The sequence below is a fragment of the Osmerus eperlanus genome, chromosome 28, assembly GCF_963692335.1.
Source record: "Osmerus eperlanus chromosome 28, fOsmEpe2.1, whole genome shotgun sequence".
Classification (NCBI taxonomy): Eukaryota; Metazoa; Chordata; class Actinopteri; order Osmeriformes; family Osmeridae; genus Osmerus; species Osmerus eperlanus.
Genome location: NC_085045.1, coordinates 1,512,425 through 1,534,386, shown reverse-complemented (window position 1 = coordinate 1,534,386; position 21,962 = coordinate 1,512,425). Strand labels below are relative to the sequence as shown.

Below are 21,962 nucleotides of genomic sequence, written 5' to 3'. Positions count from 1 at the left end.
TGGAGTCAGTATAAATGCATTTCTTTTTCTCAAGCTTTATGCATGTAGGCTAACTGTTTACATACAGGTAGCCGACTGGTTTGCTTAGTATAGCCCTATTGGCCTGGGATATTGGCATATTCATTGAACCCAGAATTTTTCTATGAAGAAGAAAGAGAAGGTGTTGTTTTTCGAGACACTTTTCTGAGTTTTTAAATCCTTAGATTTTTAAATACTTGGGAAAACCATTAAAAACTAAATATGAATCATAGCAGATTATTTTGAGAATTGAAAAGAAAAATCTGTGATGGGGGGACAAAACCCTGAAAAAGATAAAGCGATTAAAAACAGCTTTCCAAAGAGCTTCTGAAGGTGAAGGAGAGGATAGGAAGGGAGAAGGGATGGGAGAGGAAGGGGAGAGAAGAGAGGGGAGAGGAGGGGGGAGAGGAGAGGGGGGAGAGAGGGGGGAGAGAGGGGAGAGGAGGGGGGAGAGAAGAGAGGGGGGAGAGAGGGGAGAGGAGGGGGGAAAGAAGAGAGGGGAGAAAGGGGAGAGGAGGGGGGAGAGGATAGGAAGGGGGAGAGAAGAGAGGATAGGAAGGGAGAGGACGGGGGAGAGAAGAGAGGATAGGAAGGGAGAGGAGGGGGAGAGAAGAGAGGATAGGAAGGGAGAGGAGGGGGAGAGAAGAGAGGATAGGAAGGGAGAGGATGGGGGAGAGAAGAGAGGATAGGAAGGGAGAGGAGGGGGGAGAGAAGAGAGGATAGGAAGGGAGAGGAGGGGGAGAGAAGAGAGGATAGGAAGGGAGAGGAGGGGGGAGAGAAGAGAGGATAGGAAGGGAGAGGAGGGGGGAAAGAAGAGAGGATAGGAAGGGAGAGGAGGGGGGAAAGAAGAGAGTATAGGAAGGGAGAGGAGGGGGAGAGAAGAGAGGATAGGAAGGGAGAGGAGGGGGGAGAGAAGAGAGGATAGGAAGGGAGAGGAGGGGGAGAGAAGAGAGGATAGGAAGGGAGAGGACGGGGAGAGAAGAGAGGATAGGAAGGGAGAGGAGGGGGAGAGAAGAGAGGATAGGAAGGGAGAGGATGGGGGAGAGAAGAGAGTATAGGAAGGGAGAGGAAGGGGGAGAGAAGAGAGGATAGGAAGGGAGAGGAGGGGGAGAGAAGAGAGGATAGGAAGGGAGAGGAGGGGGGAGAGAAGAGAGGATAGGAAGGGAGAGGAGGGGGAGAGAAGAGGGGATAGGAAGGGAGAGGAGGGGGGAGAGAAGAGAGGATAGGAAGGGAGAGGAGGGGAGAAAGAAGAGAGGATAGGAAGGGAGAGGAGGGGGGAAAGAAGAGAGGATAGGAAGGGAGAGGAGGGGGAGAGAAGAGAGGATAGGAAGGGAGAGGAGGGGGGAGAGAAGAGAGGATAGGAAGGGAGAGGAGGGGGAGAGAAGAGAGGATAGGAAGGGAGAGGAGGGGGAGAGAAGAGAGGATAGGAAGGGAGAGGAAGGGGGAGAGAAGAGAGGATAGGAAGGGAGAGGAGGGGGAGAGAAGAGAGGATAGGAAGGGAGAGGAGGGGGAGAGAAGAGAGGATAGGAAGGGAGAGGAGGGGGAGAGAAGAGAGGATAGGAAGGGAGAGGAGGGGGAGAGAAGAGAGGATAGGAAGGGAGAGGAGGGGGAGAGAAGAGAGGATAGGAAGGGAGAGGAGGGGGAGAGAAGAGAGGGGAGAGGAAAAGGGAGAGGAGATGGGAAAGGAGAGGGTAGTCCTGTGGGTCTCATTTCCTTAACTAATTCTCATACCTTCTTTCTAGTTTTCTCAAATTGACCTTTACATTCATATCCTGCTTCATGAATAAAAGGAATTACAAATACCAATAAACAACGCCAAAACACACAAACACACACACACACACTCTCCAGGTTTAAGCCAATTAAACACAAAGACAAAGCCACACGTTTAAACATGCACACACTATTTCTTAGATAGATCTGGACAAATTAGTTGACTCCCTCCAGCTGGCTCTCAGGGCTGAGTGAAAGAACAGTGTTCCTGAGTTCATTTCCATGTTTGAAACCCCTCACGCTACAATGATCTCCCTGCCGTTCACCAGCATTTCATAATAGACCTGTCACGTCGGTGTGTGACCTGGTGAACAGGGTCAGGGAGAAACGAGTCTGTCAGGAGAGGAAGATGTGGGAGGGTGTAGGTGATGTGAAGGCACCGTTGACAGGATGTATACACTTTCATTAAATAACCCTCCAATCATCACTGACTTTGACAGACTGCCAGAGAAAGACAGAGAAGTACAGGCCAAGCTGCTCTCTGCCTTTACCACCCCATTCTTCTTTTGTTTCATTTTTTTTGTACTCATGGCACATACAGAACATATTAAAATGGATGTAATTACTTTATAACGGAGAGGGAGAAAGAGGTAGGGAGACCGGCAGAGAGAGGGAGGTGGAGAGGGGCATAAAGAGAGAGGTGGAGAAGTACAGAGAGGTAAAGAAGCAGTGATAGAGAACGATGGAGGGTGCAATGGAAGTAGGTCAGGTGGGGAAGACAGTTGTTTTTCTGGCTGTAATACATTGCTGTCATGCCTATGTCACCTCTCACTCAGTATGGGCAGTAATGGGCTTTTCCATTAGGCTGCTTAACCACTCATCACTACACCGCTGAATGGGGGCCAAAGACAAAATCATTTTTTGTCCGGTAATTGCAAGATTTTTTTCTTTCTCTCTTAACTCACTTGTTCGTATTGTCTCTCTGGCTGAAGAGCTCCTGTCCAGTTTATTAATAGGCTTCAATATTACATTGAGTGTTTAGATATAAAAGGAGGAAAGTGGTTTGTAAGGATGCTTTTTTTCCAAGGATAGAAACCTTGGTTTGATGAGCAAAAAGAAACTTTATGAGGTCTTTTTGAGAAGTTTCATTCAAACTCTGGACTAAAAAGGTCGACGCTCTTCAGAAACCCCTTTTTTAAAGGCCCAAAGGTTCATGGGATAAAACCCATTAAGAACCAAGTGGATGGCCACTATTGTCCTTTACGTGAACCCTTTACTCAGGTAAATAGTTTTACTTGGAATTGAAAAAATGTTTTTAGAAGATTCCGCTTACGTGATTAAACAAAACCCCCTGAAAATTCCTTCCGCGTGATTTGACCATGTCCTTCTTTACATCCTGGCGGGAAGCTACAGTTGAGGGAAGTAATTAAACACCATAATGTATTCCTCATTTTGTACAATCTTCAATTTCTGTTAAATTGGTTTCAATCTTCCTTCGATATGGATGAAATGTAGTGTCCTATTCGTTACGCAAAATGACCCAGAATGACAGATTGCAGACAAATTCCAACAAGAAAAAAAATCTATAATCATCTTAAATATAATATGTGACTGTATGACACTGCAAACTGAACTCTGAGCGATTTCCTGCATCCCTGGTTCATCAGTGACAGTTCATGTACCCTAAATTGACGTCAATGATGACTGCATGACGCACAGTCATCTTACACTTCACCATGGCGCACGGATCAAACTGAACTCAAAACCAAAACACTTCCCCGCAGCATCCTTCTTAACCACCCGTGGATACATATGCACTTTCATGTATCCCAAGACCAATTTTTCCTCTAATGTTTGTTCCCTAATGACTACCATACTCCCGTCTTAGCACACATACTAACAAGTCCGACCTGAACAGAGCGAATCCCCATTTGCGGATCTTCACGGAAACCTGACAAAGGTCGACCAGCGTGAGTGGATATTTCATTGCCGGGCCTCTAATAGCCATGAAGGGAAAATTACTGCTGAGCAAATTAGTTTGGATTGTCGAGGTACTATTTTGTTTTCTTCTTTGAAAATGAAAGGACCAATAAGGTACAGTACATGGCTTGAGCAGACATTAGCAAAATTAGCACAACGCCTCCCACCTGTTCGCTTTCCTCTCCACTCGACCGCAATTTGGGCACATCCGAAGTAACAGGAGAACGAAAAATGCTCTTACTTTGATAATGCCCTCTCCGGACAGAGGAGGAGGAAATTTATCAAGGAAATAACATTGCAAATGGATGCTATTAGCACACGTCGAACATTTTTTGATGTTTACTCTAAACTCTTAACATGGACAACCGTTTTGGAGAAAAAAAATCTTCATTCCAAGCAAACACTACTTTAAAGTTTTTTTTTTCGTGTCAACGGAACATACATCATGCCTACCAAAATAGCGTTTTGGTAAACTCCCTGAACTACCACCATCTCTTTCTCCTAACTCCACTAGTGTATGGGTTCTTAGTGCACAAAGCAGTCACACACAGTTCATTCCTTCCATTCTGACCTCTCCTCCCTATACTAACCCTCCCGTCCTCAACTTGACCTGCCCAATCCTCATTCTCTCCTTATTCCTCACCCCCTACCCTCTACTCATCTCCTACCCACTTCCACACTCCTACGTATTCCCTACACCCTTCCCCATCTCTCCTTCCCCCCTCCCACATATCTCCTTTCACCCTCTCCTTTTCCCATCTCTAAACCAGGTGACCCCCCCCCCCCCTCCTCCAGACTAATTCACCAGGCCTATGGGCTCTCACTGGTCCAGGATACAGCCTCTCCACAGCCGACTGCCTCATTACAGCGTAACAGGCTAATGACATGCAACACTGGTCCCTCATTTAGCTGTTGAACCTGATTAGGCCCTAACAAGGGAAGACCGTGGATGGGGATGCATGTGCACACAGCAGCATCACAATGAAGCTTCACAGGGGGGGGGCACAGGAGGAGTGTGGTATAGGGTGGCACCTGCTGTTCACAGAGGACAGAGAAACAGGACCGCTCCTGCTCTTAGGATATTCATTTGTTCCCGACTCCCATCATCTCAGCAACACCCCTCGGCAGCTGATAACAGGAGCAATGAAAACACACAGCCTGATATCCTGTGATGTAAACACATCCCTAGTGTGAGGAGACAGAGCAACGTCAAATCTATCAGTCTCCATTACCGGACGGTAGTGTCACTGTGACCACGAAATGTTGTACATTTACGGTTTCAGAGGACAGCAGGTAACATTTTAACAAACCTTTATTTAAAAAAAATATATTCAAATATGTACTTAATTCATTGAAAGATAATATATCCTAGTATCATATACGAAAGATAATAGCAGTAAAACTAAACATTTTAATCAAACTTTATTAAAAACAATGCTTGTACCATCTCTCACTTTTTAACTAGCACATGACACGACAACAAGGGTAAAATTATTTCTTGTTCACTCTGCTCCCTCCTTTCCTTTTTCTCTTTCCTTCTATCCTCACGCATCTTTAGCCCCGAGCTCCTCCCCTGGTATCTCAGCACTCCCCCTCCTCCCTTCCTACACTCCCCTCACCCTCCGCTCCAGGACGCGACAGTCCCCGTCTGTGACATCATCAGTCCGCGTCACCACAGGCCTGCCCCCTCCGGCGCTGAACGCCAGGGTCATGATGCAGCACATGTCCACCAGCCCCTCCTGACAGGCCTTCATCCCCGCCGCTAACTCCACCCTGCGGACCGGGTCGCGCTTCAGTGCCGCCTTCTGGGCCACGGAGAACCCCAGCAAGCCCGTCACAACCCGGTCCGACAGCTCCACGTCCAGGTAGGCCGACCCGTCCGAGATGGAGGCTCCGACCCGCCACTCCCCGCTCTTGGCCTGGAGGTTCCCCAGGAGGGTCACGATGAAAGCCTTCACCCGTACCTCCCTAGCAGGCACGGAGGACGCAGCGTCCCCGGACCCCTCGCCCTCCAGGAGGCACAGGTAGGTGAACGGAGGGGAGTCTAGAGTCACATGACCTTCACCTTCTGGGTCTGTTTGTTCCACATGTTCAGGATTCGCCGTTATGGAGTCTAGGGCTGTTGGTTGTGGATTGATCCAGTCCCCCCCCAGCTCTGGTGGTCTGGAGGTCTGGGGTCCAGGACCAGATGCCTGGGGTGTAAGGCTTGATGTCTGGGGGGTTCTGGTGCCTTCTAGTGTAAGGTCTTCTCTGGGGTGTTCTGGTTCTGGAGGGAACAGGGAGTCCAAGTCCTCATCCATGAAGTCATCCCTCTCGTCCAGGAAGTCAGTGGACTCGTTGAAGGATTCTAAATGTTCGTCGTTTCTCACACCAGGAGAACCAGATCCGGACCCCCGGGCATGCCCAGCGATAGAGCTTGTTCTGGGGTTTGTGCCGGCTGGCGGAGTGGGTCTGGCGGGGCTGTCCTGGAAGTCAAGCTCTTCCAGAGGAATATCATCAAAGTCCTCGTCCGGGTGATCGTCCACCCAGTCGGGGGCGCGAGAGGGGTGACTTCCTACGGCCGAGTCAGCCTGGCTCTCGGAGCGATGACTCTGGAAGGATGGCCTTCCGTAGGGGATCGAGGCCTGGTTCGAGGACTGGCTCACGACCGACGCGCTCCTGGAGGAGGCATCACTGTGTGTCCCATACCCGCTCTCCAGGCTGGGCTGCTGTCTCCACTCTGCCCCCCTCTCCTCCTGGTTCCTCCAGCCGGCCTGCTGTTCCCCCCTCTCTTCCTGGGCATCCAAGCTAGCCAGAAGTTCCTGGTCATCCATCTCATCAACCTCTGGCTCCTGTTGGTTTCCTGCCAAACCACCATTTAGAAAACCAGTAATTAATATGTACAGAAATTGAGAGCATGCTGTAGATATATATACTGTATACCTATATATACACAGTATATTCTGTTTTCACATGTACATATGGTTTGTGTTTTGTTTTATGGAAATTGCACCCTAGCAGGTGTGAACTCAATGAGCCACTGAAAAGTTGTTTACCTGCAAGTGGGTGGTTCTCCTGCTCGCCGGCGCCCCTTTGAGGAGGCTCCTCCTCTGGCTGCCCCAGGGCCCTGCACAGAACCCTGGCCAGGCTGTTCCTCTCCGCCAGCTCCTCCACCTCCCCCCCCAGCACCGTCACATTCCCCGGGCCCAGGAGCAGCACCCCAAGCCTGCACACCATCTGGCCGTGCAGCTGCAGTTTCACCCCAGGCCTGAGGAGGGCGCCGAGTGCAGGGATGGGCTGATACTCCATGGCCTCCAGGCTCTGCACACCGTCAGTGATCTGCAGGTAGAGCATGCGAGTGGGTTTGGCCTCCCAGGGACGCTGGGTGATCTGGGTAACGGCCGACACGCCCTCGTTTGTGCAGTCGGTGCCCTTTGCGCGCTGGAGTTGGGTGTATGCGGGCTGGCTGACATCCAGCAGGGAGTCTGCCTGGACACAGAAGCTGCCCCTGAGCTCCGTGTTCTGGGCCCGGGACAGTCCCTCGGGCAGCACTGGGTGGGCCAAGTCCCGCAGGTCAGTCAGCAGCCACTGATCCAACACCTAAAGCGACAGAATCATAAACGTAGGCCTGAAAGAAATTCATTTAAGCTTGGCTTGATATATAGAAATGGCGAGGGTTTTTTTTGGAGAGGGGATGGTGTAAACAAAACCTTAATTCAGCTTCTGAAGTATTTGCAAAAGGAAACTGCCACCAGTATGTGTTTGAAACGAGGCAGGGTCTTCCATCACCTGTTGGTTAAGCTGGTGCTGGGACACTCGTTGCCCGCCTCCTTCCTCCTGCAGCCACTCCACACAGGCTTCTAGCCAGGTGAAGGGTACCTGAACCTGCCAGGAGGACTTGAGCCAGGTCTGGGCCGCCTGGACCGCTCCTTGGGCCGGGGGTCGCATCACTAGGGCTCGGCTGAAGACCGTCACCTATGAGGTGATGATTTTAAACGTTTTAATATTTACTGTATATGAGTATTTATTTTTCCCGGGGGATGTCAGAATAGAATAATGGAATGCAGGATAATATAACACAACTACAAATTATTAATAATAATAATTTTACGTTGGTAACTTGCTGGGTGTGTAGACACACTGGAATACAGTAGCTAGCTAGATAAGGCGCCAAAGCTGTTCGTTGGGGAGGATGGCACTGGCTATCCATTCCCACTAATTTAATTTGCCAAAAAAACAACAGCAAAAACGTTATTTTGCTTGTTCCAGATACAGTGAAATCATAAGCACATACATGCTCCGAAATATGCATGTTGTGAGTTACTTACATGTGATGTGATAGTGTGTTTCTGGGAGTTGAGTGAGACGGGGTGCTACAATTCGGTCAAACTACCTTGCTTGGAGTTACGGAAGATCAACAATATTGGGACCTGCTTGTGTTGCTGTGATTGACTGATGAATTGACCAATGTTTGTGCTTGATAGGTTATCTGGCGTCTTCATCCACCAATCAAAGCCGATGTGCTTTTCAGCGGCGCCAGCATCTCTGGTCTTTGCGTTCTTCTTATTGTGAGACTGAAAAAAGAAGGGGGAGTCCAGCTGCGAGGTGTAGCCATTTCAGGTCTGTTTCGAAGAGGTTTAGTTTTTGATTGTGCAAAGAGGAAAGCATTTTAGCTACACTCAATTACAGGCTAAGGCTATGGTATGAGCGAAATACTTACACGTGTTTATAAAGTGCCACAGAATGTCATTTTGTTGTGTGCAATCAACTGTTCTGCTAGCTTGCTACATCCGGTTACATTCATGTTCGCTAACGACGTTAGCTAGCTAGCAGTAGCCAGTTGTTAGCAATGTTAGCGCTCCTTTAACTAACCCGATTATTACGATTGAAATACGATGATAAATGTTAATTAACTTCAAAGCGCAAGGTATTTATCAGTATATATCATAATGATATCAATATAATTGTCCAAGCGTAGCTATATTCGTCTGTACTTGGCTGCGTACGGACGTGATTGTCGTGTGGTTGCTATCGTGGTTCTAGCAAGCTAGCTTGGTAGCAGCTAGCTAACCAGCGTTAGACTATTCAACAATACGATATCACGCGGATTGATTAGGACTATCTCGTTTATTTTACACAATCACGTGATTCAAAATTATTATTTAATAAAATAAAACAAGTTATTTTGAAACAACTTGATTTATATGGAAACATGGTATTTCGAGGTTGCACAGCCAGCATATTAGTGCTATCTAGTTACTGTAGTAGTAAACCCGTAGCTTCAAACATCGTACCCATGTTATTGTAGTCATACTAACTGGTGTCTCGCTTAAAGGCTATGTTCTAGCTAGTTAACTAGCTAATTTTTTTCTTAAATTATTTTTTCACTCAGATGACTGACGTATCGACTCAAATGAATTTAATTGATCATGTCTTGTCGAATTTATTTGCGAGAGCCTGAAATATACACAGTCGACGTTGCACATCTCTCAGTACTCTCTCGGTGACGCTCGTATCAATCACGGTCGAATAGATTGTTGGAATTGCATACTCTGTCGTGCAAATTAAATACTAATTTAGTAGCCATCTCTGTCTATTACAACGGATTCTAACGTGTTCATGACTCTAACCATCATTATGTTTCCTTGGTAGGTTTGCAGCCGTTCTCTGATACTTGAATAGTTCCGCCCATAACACGCCCATCTCTTCACAATAAATATCGGTACGTGTTGCTTCTCTGGTCAGTCGGGTTCTCCACAGTTTGTGTCGTAGTCGCATTTACAATAACGGTGACATTTCATTTGTCGACAATGTCAATCCACAGACCGACTGACCGAAGCTCCCGCTGTTCTCTCCCCGCCGTTACCTTCTCCCAGGACCGAGGTGCCCGCCCTACTTTACCCGCTGTCAGCCGACAATGGAGACAGAAATTGAGCAACAAGAAGATACGTCTTTCAGCAATACAGAGACCAACGGTAAATTGTGAAAACTGTGAATGCGTTGTTTATATATAAGAACACACAGTGGATGTCAATTGTAATGCATGTAAACGTACTGTAACATGCATCAGTCAATGTTTTGTGATAAGATGACGGCAGATTTTCTGTGTTTTGTGTGTGTGTGTGAGAAATGTCTGCCTTTAGTTCTGATGTTTGGAGTTTTGAATTATTTGAGGAGAAAACAAACCGAGACTCCTGGACAAACGTTGTGTATTCATGTGGGGGGTTTACCTGTGTCAGGTAAGCGTCCGGCGGAGGACGTGGATGAGGAGCAAGCGTTCAAGCGTTCCAGAAACTCGGACGAGATGGTGGAGCTCCGCGTTCTCCTGCAGAGCAAAGTCAGTCCCTCTGTTCTCCTCACACTCCACCAACACGCAGCCTGCCGAACACCTCGGCCGTGCCCTCAGACTTACCTTAGCACACGTCTGAAAGCCTGTTCGGTTTTTCGTTGATGTGCGTAGCTACGCACGTCCAGGATTGGTCGTAAATAATTTGTCTGTAAATATTTTTTTTTTATATAGCGGTTTTTATTTGAATGACTTGCAGTAGTCCACAGAGACAAACCTTGAGCCTTTGGTGCAGTATCATAGTCTTATTCCGTACATTATTGGAAATTCTATTAATGTTATCTGATAAGCTCTTTTTTTTCTTTCAAGTCTTATTCACACATTCTTGCTTGAGTGTAGCATGGGACGACACACCAGTCAATTTACTGCCGTTTGGTGTATTGAGTTAAGCAAACATTTCCAGGCAGTTGGACATTCTCTCTCTCTCTCTCTCCCTCTCTCTCTACTCCGTGCAGAATGCAGGTGCTGTGATCGGGAAAGGTGGCAAAAACATTAAAGCCCTGCGCACAGACGTGAGTACATACTTTATCCTTCCTTCCCTCCCTCCCCCCCTCATCGTGGGGTGGGGTAGTTATTTCCTTCCCTCCCCCATTTTCATGGGATGGTGGGGTCATGGGAGGGTGGGGTCTTCTCTTAACTGCTACAGTCAAGATAGGATGTGGAGGTCCATTTTAAAGGATTTCTGAGCGCACCCACAGTCCTGTAAATGTTGTGAAATGTAGGAATATTCTCCTGCTCCTGTACGATCCCTTTCTGTGGGTGTTACCAGAGAGCACCATCATCATCCAGACAGTTAACTCTGCTAGTCATTCAGAACCACCTGGGCCTAAGCACATGCCCTTTGTGAATCCATTTCCTCCTGTATAATGAGTACTGTCGTTTATAGCTACCAGGCATGATTGATTCTTGACTGGGTCCTTACAAGTAAGGCATGGCCGTCTGTTGTGCCAATGCTAGTAGACTGATTTTGTAGGAAATGTTTGTATATTAGCCACCTGGCCAACTCATTTAATGTAATTACCTCTCTCTCTCTCTTTCCTTCTCTCTCTCTTTCCTTCTCTCTCTCTGTCTCTCTCTTTCCTTCTCTCTCTCTCTCCTTTCTCTCGCTCTCTCCTCCCTGTACTGTCCTCTCCACCTGTCTCCCTCACCTCTTTTCTCTTCAATCTCTCCACCTCTGCTTTGAGAGAATTAAATCACAATGACATACCAGTATAGCCTGTATTATAATGTATTCCTCTTCCCCCCCCTCCCCTCCCTCTTCCCTCTCCTGTTTTTTATTTTGTTTATTTTTGCCCACTTCCTCCTCCTCTGTTGCCCATGTTCTGGATCGCCCCTCCTGCGCCCGCCCACCTGACACCCTGGTTGGCCCCGCCCATAATCGTGCCCTGTCCCTAAATGGGCGCCTTACTTGATTGACATCTGTGTGCTCGAATGGCCCTGGCCCCTGCCCATGCCACGCCCACGGCCCATGCAGTTCAATGCCAGTGTGTCAGTCCCAGACAGCAGTGGGCCTGAGCGGTATGTCCCTAAGCTCCTCCCTCTCACTGCCTGACTACAGGAAATAAACAAAATTTAATTTGAAATGAATAAACAATCCTGCCTTTGTTCAAGTCACAGTATTTCAACCTGCCTTTTGGTCTCTAGTGACAATATCAATGTCCGAAACTGCCTCTTTGATATGTCTTGTAACACCATGTTAAACCTCCATTGCCTCCATTTTGAATTCAGCCAAGGTTATACGACCTCAGTGTTACCGTTAGACCTATGTAGTCTGCCTTTGTTCCAATGCCAGTATTTTAATATGTCTGTGTTTTATTTCAGTGACAGCCTCTCTCTCTCTCTCTCTCTCTCCCTTCCACACTTCTCATCCCACCCTCGTTCTCCCCCGCCAACCTCCCCCCTTCCTCTCCGTCAGTCAGTGTACTGGTCTCTTAGTCTCCCCCCCCCTGCTCTCCTCCTGTCTGGTGATGGCCCCATAGTCTGTGTAGTTGGCCCTTCCCTGTTGGTCCACTGCTAGTGTGTACAGTCAGACTCCTAATTCAGCACACCTGCTCCTCCTGCTCCTCCTCCTCTGTGCCAGAGCAGTGAGAGCTCAAATGTTGTCCCGTCTTTCTCCTCTCGCTCGCTCATCTCACCTGGGAGGGAGGGATCACTCTCTCTCACCTCATGTCTTCTTGCCCTCTGCCCCCCCCCTCCCCCGACCACCCCCTCCAGCAGCTGCAGAGTTGGCCCCTGGCTCTGCAGAACCCCTCCCAACCCTGTCTTCATCCCTCCCTCCATCTTCCTCCATCTTTCACCCGTCCCCTTGTTTTCATCTTCCTGCTAGGCTTTGACACTGTCACCCTGTTCTGTGTCATCATCCTCCTCCTCCATGTGTCTGCTGTGCCGCAGTTGGTTAGACAGCTTGAGTCTGGCACCCTCTGTGCTTCAGACCGCCAGCTCCCCCCTCCTCTCCTCCCCCCTCTCCCCCCTCCTCCCCCTTGTGGTCACACCACCACCCACTCTCTTTCTTTGGGTTCTGTTGTTGTTGTTTTGGTTGGATACTTTTATTTTTGATTTTGTCGCCTATTAATTCTTCAGACACAGTTTATTTTATAATAATTTTGAACGGGTGTTTCCAAAACTGCCTCTTACTTTCCCATGTTGTCGTTTTGGTTTGGAACTGGTATAAAAGAACTGTTTTTTGGGGGGGTGAAAGGAGTTTGGTTCTCCTAACTCCTCCCAAGTGAGGTTAGGAGAAGTCATCTGTGTAACCCATTTGACTGGTTCTGAGTTGAAGCTTCTAGCGCTTTCTGTGGGCATTGAATTTGGAGGGAAGGGAGTTGAGGGAGTCGAATGCTATAGCTCCGTCACTGTTCTAAAATACGCTTGTCTCTCCCCTCTCTCTTGGCACCATTTTGATTGGTCCTTGCGACGATTCCTTGCGTTGTGATTGGACGGGTGCGCAGCATCCTGAGCATCAGTGCGGATATCGAGACGGTGGGAGAGATCCTGCTGAAGATCATCCCAACCCTAGAGGAGGTCAGATCCACTCTCTGATTGGTCCCTGCTTGTTGTTCTTGACATATCCTCTGCTGTGATTGGCTCAGCGTTTGTCAGCTGTCCCTAACCATGCGCCCTCATTGGTTCCCTCCCAGTACCAGCAGTACAATGGGATGGACTTTGACTGTGAGCTCCGTCTGCTCATACACCAGAGTCTGGCAGGAAGCATCATCGGAGTGAAGGGAGCCAAGATCAAAGAGCTCCGTGAGGTACACACGCACACACATCACCTGCTTATAGAACATTCTATGTCTATCAAAAACAAACTGGTGGAAAAAAATATTCCATTATTTATTTTTTCTTCTCCATGTTTCTTTGTGGTGGTGGTGTGACTGTCTGCCCTGTGTTTCTCTCCCAGAACACCCAGACAAGCATCAAGCTCTTCCAGGAGTGTTGCCCCCAGTCCACCGACCGTGTGGTGCTGGTCAGCGGCAAGTCTGAGAGGGTGGTGGAGTGCATTAAGATCATGCTGGAGCTCATCGCTGAGGTGGGTGTCTCTCCTCCACCCTGCTGGGGGCGGAGCTTCAGGAGCGGGTCAGACCAGCCTCTCTCTTTCTCCATCTTTCTCTCTTTCTCCATCTATCTCTCTTTCTCCATCTTTCTTTCTCTCTCACTTCATGCTTTCCTCCCACCTCTCTCCAGGCTCCCATCAAAGGTCGCGCCCAGCCTTACGACCCCAACTTCTACGACGAGACCTACGACTACGGCGGCTTCACCATGATGTTCGAGGAGAGGGGGGGCGCGCGCCGGCCTATGGGGGGCGGTGGGTTCCCCATGCGGGGGGGCAGGGGCGGAGCGGGCGGCTTCGACCGGATGCCTGCCAGCCGGGGGGGCCGTGGGCCCATGCCCCCCTCCCGTAGGGACTATGAGGAGATGAGCCCCCGTCGGGGCCCCCCGCCACCCCACCCAGGCAGGGGGGGCAGGGGAGGAGGCCGGGGACGTAACATGCCCCTTGGGCCCCCGCTCAGAGGGTAAGACTCTCTGGGTGTCCTGTGCCTCCACAGCTCTCTTCCTGCTTCCTCCTGGTCGTGCTTCATCCTCATGGCTTGCTTTGTCACTTCCTGCTCTCTCTGGATTTGCATGAGGGAAGTGTGTTGTTGGAGGACGCTATGAGGAGTCTTTGCTTCGCATAGCGTCACTTTGCTTGTGTACTGTGTGTGTGTGTGTGTACGCCTCATTGTTCATGTTTGTGTACCATCTCCATCTTGTCCACAGAGACGATCGTTTCTCGTCCTATGACTCCTACAGAGGCAGCTCAGATGACAGGTCAAGGTAAGTCTCTTCTGTTCTGCCCCGGAATTGCCCCGTACCCTGCGACAGCCCCCGCCGCTTGCCCTGAGCTGCCCCCCCCACTCACCCCTACCCTACGATCCTGGTCCTAACCCAGTTTTAGATCCTGTCCTAATCCAACCCCAGGCAATCAGCCTGGGCACTGGTTGGTGCGTCTACAACATTCCATCAGTGTGGATGTCTTCACTATATGACTGACCGACTAGTGTGTTGGGTTGTTCACAGATAAATGCTGCCATTAGAACCGAGCAGTTTCTTGAATAATCAATCTGTTTTCTTCTTCTCCCGTTCTCTCTCTCCTCCCCTCTCTCTCTCTCCTCCCCTCTCTCTCTCTCTCTCCTCCCCTCTCTCTCTCTCTTCTCCCCCCCCTCTCTCTCTTCTCCCCCCCCTCTCTCTCTCTCTCTTCTCCCCCCCCTCTCTCTCTCTCTCTTCTCCCCCCCCTCTCTCTCTCTCTTCCCCCCCCCCCTCTCTCTCTCTTCTCCCCCCTCTCTCTCTCTCTTCTCCCCCCCTCTCTCTCTCTTCTCCCCCCTCTCTCTCTCTCTTCTCCCCCCCTCTCTCTCTTCTCCCCCCCTCTCTCTCTTCTCCCCCCCCTCTCTCTCTTCTCCCCCCCTCTCCCTCTCTCTCTCTTCCCCCCCCCTCTCTCTCTCTCTCTCTTCCCCCCCCCTCTCTCTCTTCTCCCCCCCCTCTCTCTCTCTTCCCCCCCCCTCTCTCTCTCTTCTCCCCCCCTCTCTCTTCTCCCCCCCCTCTCTCTCTTCTCCCCCCCCCTCTCTCTCTCTTCTCCCCCCCCTCTCCAGCAGTGACAGAAGAGGCAGACCAGATCGCTATGGCGATAACATGGTTAGTGACCCTTGAATAAGCGCACGCTGGGCTGCTCCTGGCATCCGATTGGCTGACAGCACAGTCACTGACACACACTAGGGAGCTGTCAGACAATGGTCATGATTGTGGTAATGACTCTAGAAACCAGGACCATAATGGTCATGATTGTGGTAATAACAGTTAAAACAGGACCGTAGCTTACCACAAACCAGTATCCCTGCATGGTTACTTAGCGCCACGCTAACCTCCTCCGACTTGCATGTACGTACCTCTTACCCCCCCGTCCTGGTTGACCAATCATCTCAGTGCCACGTCTTTGAATGTCTACATCTTGGCTGTTGGACACGCGTCCTCGACGTATTTGAGATGACAAAATACAAACCCCTGCCCCCTCCTCCCTGCCGGTTGATTTTCACGGTCATCCTTTTTTATCCCAGTTGCCGGGGGTGGGGCTCGGTGGCGGTTGCCAGGTGACGATAATAACGCTTTGTTGACAGACGGGCGTGCTCTCCGCGAGCTGGCAAGATACTGCCCTCGGTTGCTCGGCAACAGGTTTTTGAATTGCCTGTTGCCCTGGTGACTGAGGAGCAGCTGAATAGCAGGTGAAAGCGATGGAGGAAGAGGAGGAGGGGAGAGAGGTTGGATGAGGAGAGGAGGAGGAGGAGGGGAGAGAGGGAGGAGGAGTCTAGAAGAGAACATTGGGGTTTATGGAGGACGTGTCCTTTGGACCTTCAGTCTTCAAGTGGCAGCCTGCATCCATCTGTTTACAAAGACCTCCAGGAATGTATTTATTCTCTGAGTGAACCATGTCTCTCTCTCTCTCTCTCTCTCTCTCTCTCTCTCTCTCTCTCTCTCTCTCTCTCTCTCTCTCTCTCTCCTTCTGTTTCTACAGGGTGGAGGTGGATATGGTGAGTTCTGACCGTTTCTCTCTGTTTCTTGGTACATGCTGTTCACCAGTTCACTGAAATAATTTGTTAGTTTTATTTTGAAGCAGGAGCTGTTTTTTAATTTATTTTATTGATTTATGTGTTTTTTTCTTTTTTTTTCTCCTCCCTTTCGTCCCAACAGACAACAGCTCTTCATGGGACTCTTACCAGTCAGGTGAGTCTCTGAATTCAAATCAGCTAGTGATTACAAAATTAATAAAATGCTTTATGTGTGATGTGTCAGCACTCTCATTCTCTGAAATGTCTGTTTCTCCACCCTTTCCCTCCATCTCTTCTCTCCCTCCATCTCTTCTCTCTGCCATGCAGGTGGACGTGGGTCCTATAATGATATGGGTGGACCAGTCATCACCACACAAGTGACAATCCCTAAAGATGTGAGTCTGACACACACACAGTAACGGCACATCCTTCTGTCACTCCCATCGTAACCTATGAGTACCCTTGTGAGACAAACACACCACCCACATGCGCTCTCACACACACTCCCACATGCGCTCTCACACACACACACTCCCACATGCGCTCTCACACACACACCACCCACATGCGCTCTCACACACACACCACCCACATGCGCTCTCACACACACTCCCACATGCGCTCTCACACACACACCACCCACATGCGCTCTCACACACACTCCCACATGCGCTCTCACACACACACCACCCACATGCGCTCTCACACACACACCACCCACATGCGCTCTCACACACACTCCCACATGCGCTCTCACACACACACCACCCACATGCGCTCTCACACACACCACCCACATGCGCTCTCACACACACACACTCCCACATGCGCTCTCACACACACACCACCCACATGCGCTCTCACACACACACACTCCCACATGCGCTCTCACACACTCCCACATGCGCTCTCACACACACACACTCCCACATGCGCTCTCACACACACACACTCCCACCTTCTGTAGTCCCCTCCATCTCCATAACATGTCCGCCCCGCTCCTCATGTGTGTGACTGACTGTGACTCTGTGACTCTGCCCCCTAGCTGGCAGGATCCATCATAGGTAAGGGCGGCCAGCGCATCAAGCAGATCCGTCACGAGTCCGGGGCCTCCATAAAGATCGACGAGCCCCTGGAAGGTTCCGAGGACCGCATCATCACCATCAGCGGAACCCAGGACCAGATCCAAAACGCCCAGTACCTATTGCAGAACAGGCAAGTACCGGAACAAGCTCCTATGAGTGAGCTTACCCACCTCTCCTGTCTTTCCTTCTCTTTTCTCTTGCACTTTCTCCCTCCATCTCTCTTCTCCTTCCTTCCCCTTGTCATAGACTTGCAACTTTTAAATATGAAAATATGTAGATGTGAGTGAATATGTATATTGTTCCTCTACTATACCCTTTTTAACATCTCTCTTATGTAGATCCTCTGTTGCCTGTCTTCTGTCCTGACTAACCCTCTCCTCCCCTGCTCTCTGAACCTAGTACAAAGCTTCCTGTTACATGAAATGGCTGTAAGCTCAGAATCCAATCACTCAAGTATTTTTTTTTAAAGATCCCCCTGTAGTAAACATCAAGAGGTCAGTACTTAAAGAGAGCTTCTTGGGGATGTTTGGAGAGATTCTCTCCTGATTGGTGTCGGTGTTTTGACGACGTCCAGAGCCGTTTCAGTGTGATCTAGGGAGCCGGTGCTTTTCCCTGCCTGCTGCGGTCTGGAAGACTAGTGATTTTGTTGTTTTTAGTTAGATGAAATGACAACAAATCACAGTCTGCCAAACGGCACAGGCTCCTCCTCTTCTGTCTCCCCCGGCAACCGTCGAGCGTTCAGTTTGTAGTTTTTTCTTGTTTTCCCTCTCTCTCTCCGTTTCCTTCCTCGATGCCTAGATGCTGTAGAACGCCTCTGTGTGGTTATCGCCATGGTTACTAACCCTTACCTCCCTTCCCTCCTTCCTCCCCCCAGTGCGCTGCACCTGCTCGGACACCAGGACTAACTCCCCCCCTGCCACCGACGCAGCCCATCCTCCTCTCTCTCCTTCCCTCCCTCCCTTTCCCTGTCATGCCCCCACCCCCCCTACCCTTATACTGCTATATATATCTTCATTGACTCCTGTGAATTTTCTTTTTATTATTTTTTTTTGTGTGTGTTCTTTCTACTCTTGTATTCCAGTGTGAAGCAGTACTCTGGCCAGTTCCTCTAAGCCAGGAGACCTTCCCCTCCTTCCCTCAATGCTCATCCCCCCCCCCTCCAGCTTATTGTCCTGGTTTGTGGGTTTACCGATATTTTTTCTTTTTGGGAATTTTATTTTTTTATTTGTATGAAGATGAAGGGGGAGAAAAGGTCCGACATTCCTGTACTTTTAAAAATGTAGATGTGCAGCATTTCCTGTGTAGCTTTCTGCTTCTCAGTCCATCTTACTGACCTGAGCTAAAACATCTGGAGCGCTCTGTCCTGGCAGACATGAACATACCCTTTAGTTGTTTTTTTTTGAATGGGTTTGTTTTGTAGTGTGTGTATGTATGTGCGCGCGTGTGTGTGTTTGTGTCAGTAGAATAAACCAGTCCTCTGAGTGTGTGTGTGTGTGTTCTCACTCTGTATATCAGTAAACCCACATGCGGCCTCACCCCCCCTCGCCACCATCACCATTCAGTGGAAAGTGCAGAATGTAGGCTTTTTTTTCTTGTAAGAAACATTTTATGATTTTAAAAAATAAATGTAGGAAATCGTTCTCCTGCGTCGTGTTTTTCAGTTTATTGATGGGGGAGGGGGGAGGAGGATTTATAATAAACAAATCTGTGAAATTACAGCATCTAGTCAAATAAATTCTTTGTTTATGAACGAATATATGACGTTGAAAATGTTAAGATAACTTTCTATTGTCCTCTTGTTATATGGACATGTGTAGTGCTGACGTTCTGCTCGTGCATTTTACCTGTCATGCTTCCGACTATACTCAGCAGTTGAGTTCACTGTCAATTGTAAACCCATGAATAAAGATGTCACTTTTTACCAGACCCCGCGACTCACATTTTGAAAATAAAAATGTTTAAATGTATTATATCGTGTTCGGTACACCTTTCTGTTGCGCTAGGACCTGATCAAACTAAGGTTGCTGCCAACTATGCGCCATTCAAATATAAGTCTACTGTGTTTACATCTAAATGTGTCACAGCTATTTATCATACCTATCCGTGTTAGTGTCGCGTAGTTCAGACTTATAGCATTATTTATTGGTATAAATCGGACGGCATTATTTATGGGTATAAATCGGACAGCTTTTTTCCCATTTATGCTATGACGGAACTAACGCTCCGACAATAAGACGCTCTGATTGGTTCAGAGTGTCAGACCCGGATATATCTTATTTACCGCTAATGGTAACGTAGCCAGCTAAAGAGAAGTCGGACGTGTTGTGTTATATCAGAAACTTTGAGTAAGTGTTTTCACCCTGAAATCTAAGTGACAAACCTAAATCCAAACAGTGTATTTAAAGGAATTACATTCAGGCCGGAGGTTCTATATATTTTTTATTTGGTATGCAGCAACACGTGAATTGAAGTCAATTGGAAGTAGGTTATGTCCCGTAGGATTTCAACAGTTGAAGGAGCATTAAGAATGTGCCCATAAACCATATATGTTGTGTGACCGTAGTTTCCACTACCATCAGAATCATCGAGAGAATTGAGGGGTTAGCTAGTTAGTTCCCAACTGTGTGACTGCATCGCAATATGCGACCCAATCAAACGGTCTCATAGCTAAAAAACTATTTGTCTTCCACAACAGCATGCATGACTCCGAATGAAAACAGGAACGTATTTAGCTTAATAAAAGGAGGGTGCTTATTTAGGTTCAGGTGTGACTGGTGTGACCGCTCTCCCGTTGTAAGATGCTTCATAAACTCGGGGCATGGCCCTTGGATGTCTTCGCAGTGGCAACGAAGCTTCAGCCACCTCTCCCTCCCAGGGAGTCGGGCGAGTTTGTAGCAGAGAGCAGCAAGGACGTGCGGGTGGAAGAGGAAGGAGTGCGGCGGGTGGCCGAGATGCTGTACGCCCTGAGAGACAGCGAGGAGCTCACAGCAAGCGCCTGGAAGAAAGCCAACCCTCTGGCTCCTGCCCCTACCTCCGACCAAGCCCTCAACTGGGTCTTTGTGGTGGATACCATGAACTTCTCCTTCTGGCCAGAGCAGAAGGAGCAGCAATGTGAGGTCACCCATAAAGGGACTACTTACCGGGGGTACATGACCCTGTGTGCTGCCATCACCAGGGCGATGGACGAGGGTGAGACTGCTCACTCCAGAACTGCCTCTTCTGACCACAAAGCAGTTCATAGACCCCTCTGTCTGTCCAGGCTGTGCATGTATAGTCCATCTGCTACAAGTTCTACATGTGTTGGTCATCCCTGGAGCTATGAAAGAGAGTTAGGCCTGAGGCCCCTTTTTTCAGTCCTACTGTTTAAACCGATAATCAAATGAACACATCACAAAATGACCTGTTTCCTGGGTTACAGTTGCTAAGACTTCTGTCCTTATCAATCACCTGCCCTCTTCATCCCTCTCCGCCTCTAGGTATACCCATCACCGAGCCCTCTTACTTCTCCCAGATCAGTGTGGAGGACTTGAGCCGTGTTCTGCGGTCGGACAACGCCAGCCCCATGCCCATGCTACGGGAGCGCCACAGGGTGCTGACCGAGGGCGGACGCGTCCTGATGGAACACGGAGGAAGCTTCCGGAGCTTCATAGGTCGGGCGGGGAGCGACGCCCGCAAGATGGTGGAGCTCATCGTGGACAGGCTGCCCTCGTACAGAGACGAGGCCGTTTACGAGGTGCAGTAAAAACTAGGACTTTGACACAGGGTGACACAGATTGCGAAACTGACTCGGAGGAAGTGATCCCAGAGCTCCCTCTGCTGGTGAAAGACAGTAGTCTTCCCAACAGTAGACCACACACTGTACCTCAGACAATGTTGAGAGGAAAACGTTTAACATATCACTTGGCTTTCATGCTATCCATAGTTACCCCCCCCCCACACACACACACACACACACACACACACACACACACACCAGTGTCCTTTTCAGCCTGGTTTTAAATGTGTTGTTGAGAAGAAGGTCATCCTCCTGCAGGGCCTGAGGATCTCGTTCTACAAGCGAGCCCAGATCCTGGTGGCCGACTTCTGGGGCATCATGGAGGCGAGGGGGGAGGGGGATATCCCTAACCTGGACTACCTCACCATGTTCGCAGACTACAGGGTACCTCAGGCCCTCGTTTACCTGGGAGCGCTAAGCTACTCTGACACTTTGATGGAAACCCTGAAGAAAGGTGTGTGTCTGTGCGTCCATTTTGTTTTTCCATAGCAGTTTACCTTGCTGTTTGTGTATGTGTCTTTATAGTGTACCATTTATGCTTTCGCTTAAGTATCTCACTGTATGTGTGTGTGTGTGTGTGTGTATGTTAAACTATTTGCTCCTGTCCTTCTGGTTCCCAGGTGAGCTGCTGTGTTCAGGGGACCGAAGAGAGGTGGAGATCCGTGGATGTTCCATCAGGTGTGTGGAAAGGATCAGGGCCCACCTTGCCAGCCTGGTGGAGCAGAGAGATGGACAGAGCTGCAGCATCAACTCTGCTGTCATAGACTTCTACCTGTGGCCGTACGCTAAGGAGCACCACCAAGAGATGGCTCACATTCCGATACACCACACACGCTGTGTATACTACTGAATAAATAAATAAACTGGTTGGAAATAAAAACGTGTGTTTCAGTTAGTATTTCTTGGATTTGATTCAGTTTAGTTTGGTTTAGTAATCAGGTAAAAACAGTATTATGTCCATCACCAGGCGGCGCTGTTGTGATAGCCAA

General features: G+C 49.1%; 3 protein-coding genes across 11 annotated transcripts; 2 read left to right on the top strand and 1 right to left on the bottom strand.

The window, feature by feature from the left end:
• Window positions 1-5,005: 5,005 nt before the first annotated feature.
• Window positions 5,006-8,753, bottom strand: rmi1 (RMI1, RecQ mediated genome instability 1, homolog (S. cerevisiae)). The gene is made up of 4 exons (XM_062454237.1): window positions 8,019-8,753; window positions 7,480-7,665; window positions 6,747-7,290; window positions 5,006-6,553 (listed from the first exon to the last, which is right to left on the bottom strand). Exons 2-4 carry the CDS (start codon window positions 7,636-7,638, stop codon window positions 5,316-5,318), a joined length of 1,941 nt encoding a protein of 646 aa, XP_062310221.1. The 5' UTR covers window positions 7,639-7,665; window positions 8,019-8,753; the 3' UTR covers window positions 5,006-5,315.
• On the top strand, window positions 8,183-19,119 carry hnrnpk (heterogeneous nuclear ribonucleoprotein K). Of its 8 annotated transcripts, none has more exons than XM_062454243.1 (17): window positions 8,183-8,310; window positions 9,343-9,412; window positions 9,567-9,665; window positions 9,930-10,027; window positions 10,492-10,548; window positions 11,511-11,554; window positions 12,985-13,057; window positions 13,174-13,287; window positions 13,437-13,565; window positions 13,721-14,049; window positions 14,294-14,350; window positions 15,163-15,205; window positions 16,080-16,095; window positions 16,256-16,288; window positions 16,441-16,508; window positions 17,159-17,328; window positions 18,073-19,119. In XM_062454243.1, exons 3-17 carry the CDS (start codon window positions 9,608-9,610, stop codon window positions 18,101-18,103), a joined length of 1,320 nt encoding a protein of 439 aa, XP_062310227.1. In that variant the 5' UTR covers window positions 8,183-8,310; window positions 9,343-9,412; window positions 9,567-9,607; the 3' UTR covers window positions 18,104-19,119. The 8 variants fall into 8 exon arrangements, with proteins under 8 accessions (XP_062310227.1, XP_062310229.1, XP_062310228.1 ...); XM_062454245.1 differs by having other exon boundaries at window positions 9,515-9,665; window positions 13,180-13,287; XM_062454244.1 differs by having other exon boundaries at window positions 9,515-9,665; window positions 15,166-15,205; window positions 18,280-19,119.
• A 317-nt stretch (window positions 19,120-19,436) lies between these two features.
• On the top strand, window positions 19,437-21,845 carry qng1 (Q-nucleotide N-glycosylase 1). 2 transcript variants are annotated; one of them, XM_062454254.1, is made up of 5 exons: window positions 19,437-19,543; window positions 20,040-20,387; window positions 20,675-20,931; window positions 21,232-21,427; window positions 21,594-21,845. In XM_062454254.1, coding segments are annotated over exons 1-5 (1,032 nt in total). In that variant the 5' UTR covers window positions 19,437-19,542; the 3' UTR covers window positions 21,824-21,845. The 2 variants fall into 2 exon arrangements, with proteins under 2 accessions (XP_062310238.1, XP_062310239.1); XM_062454255.1 differs by lacking the exon at window positions 19,437-19,543 and adding an exon at window positions 19,578-19,679.
• The last annotated feature ends 117 nt before the right edge of the window (window positions 21,846-21,962 follow it).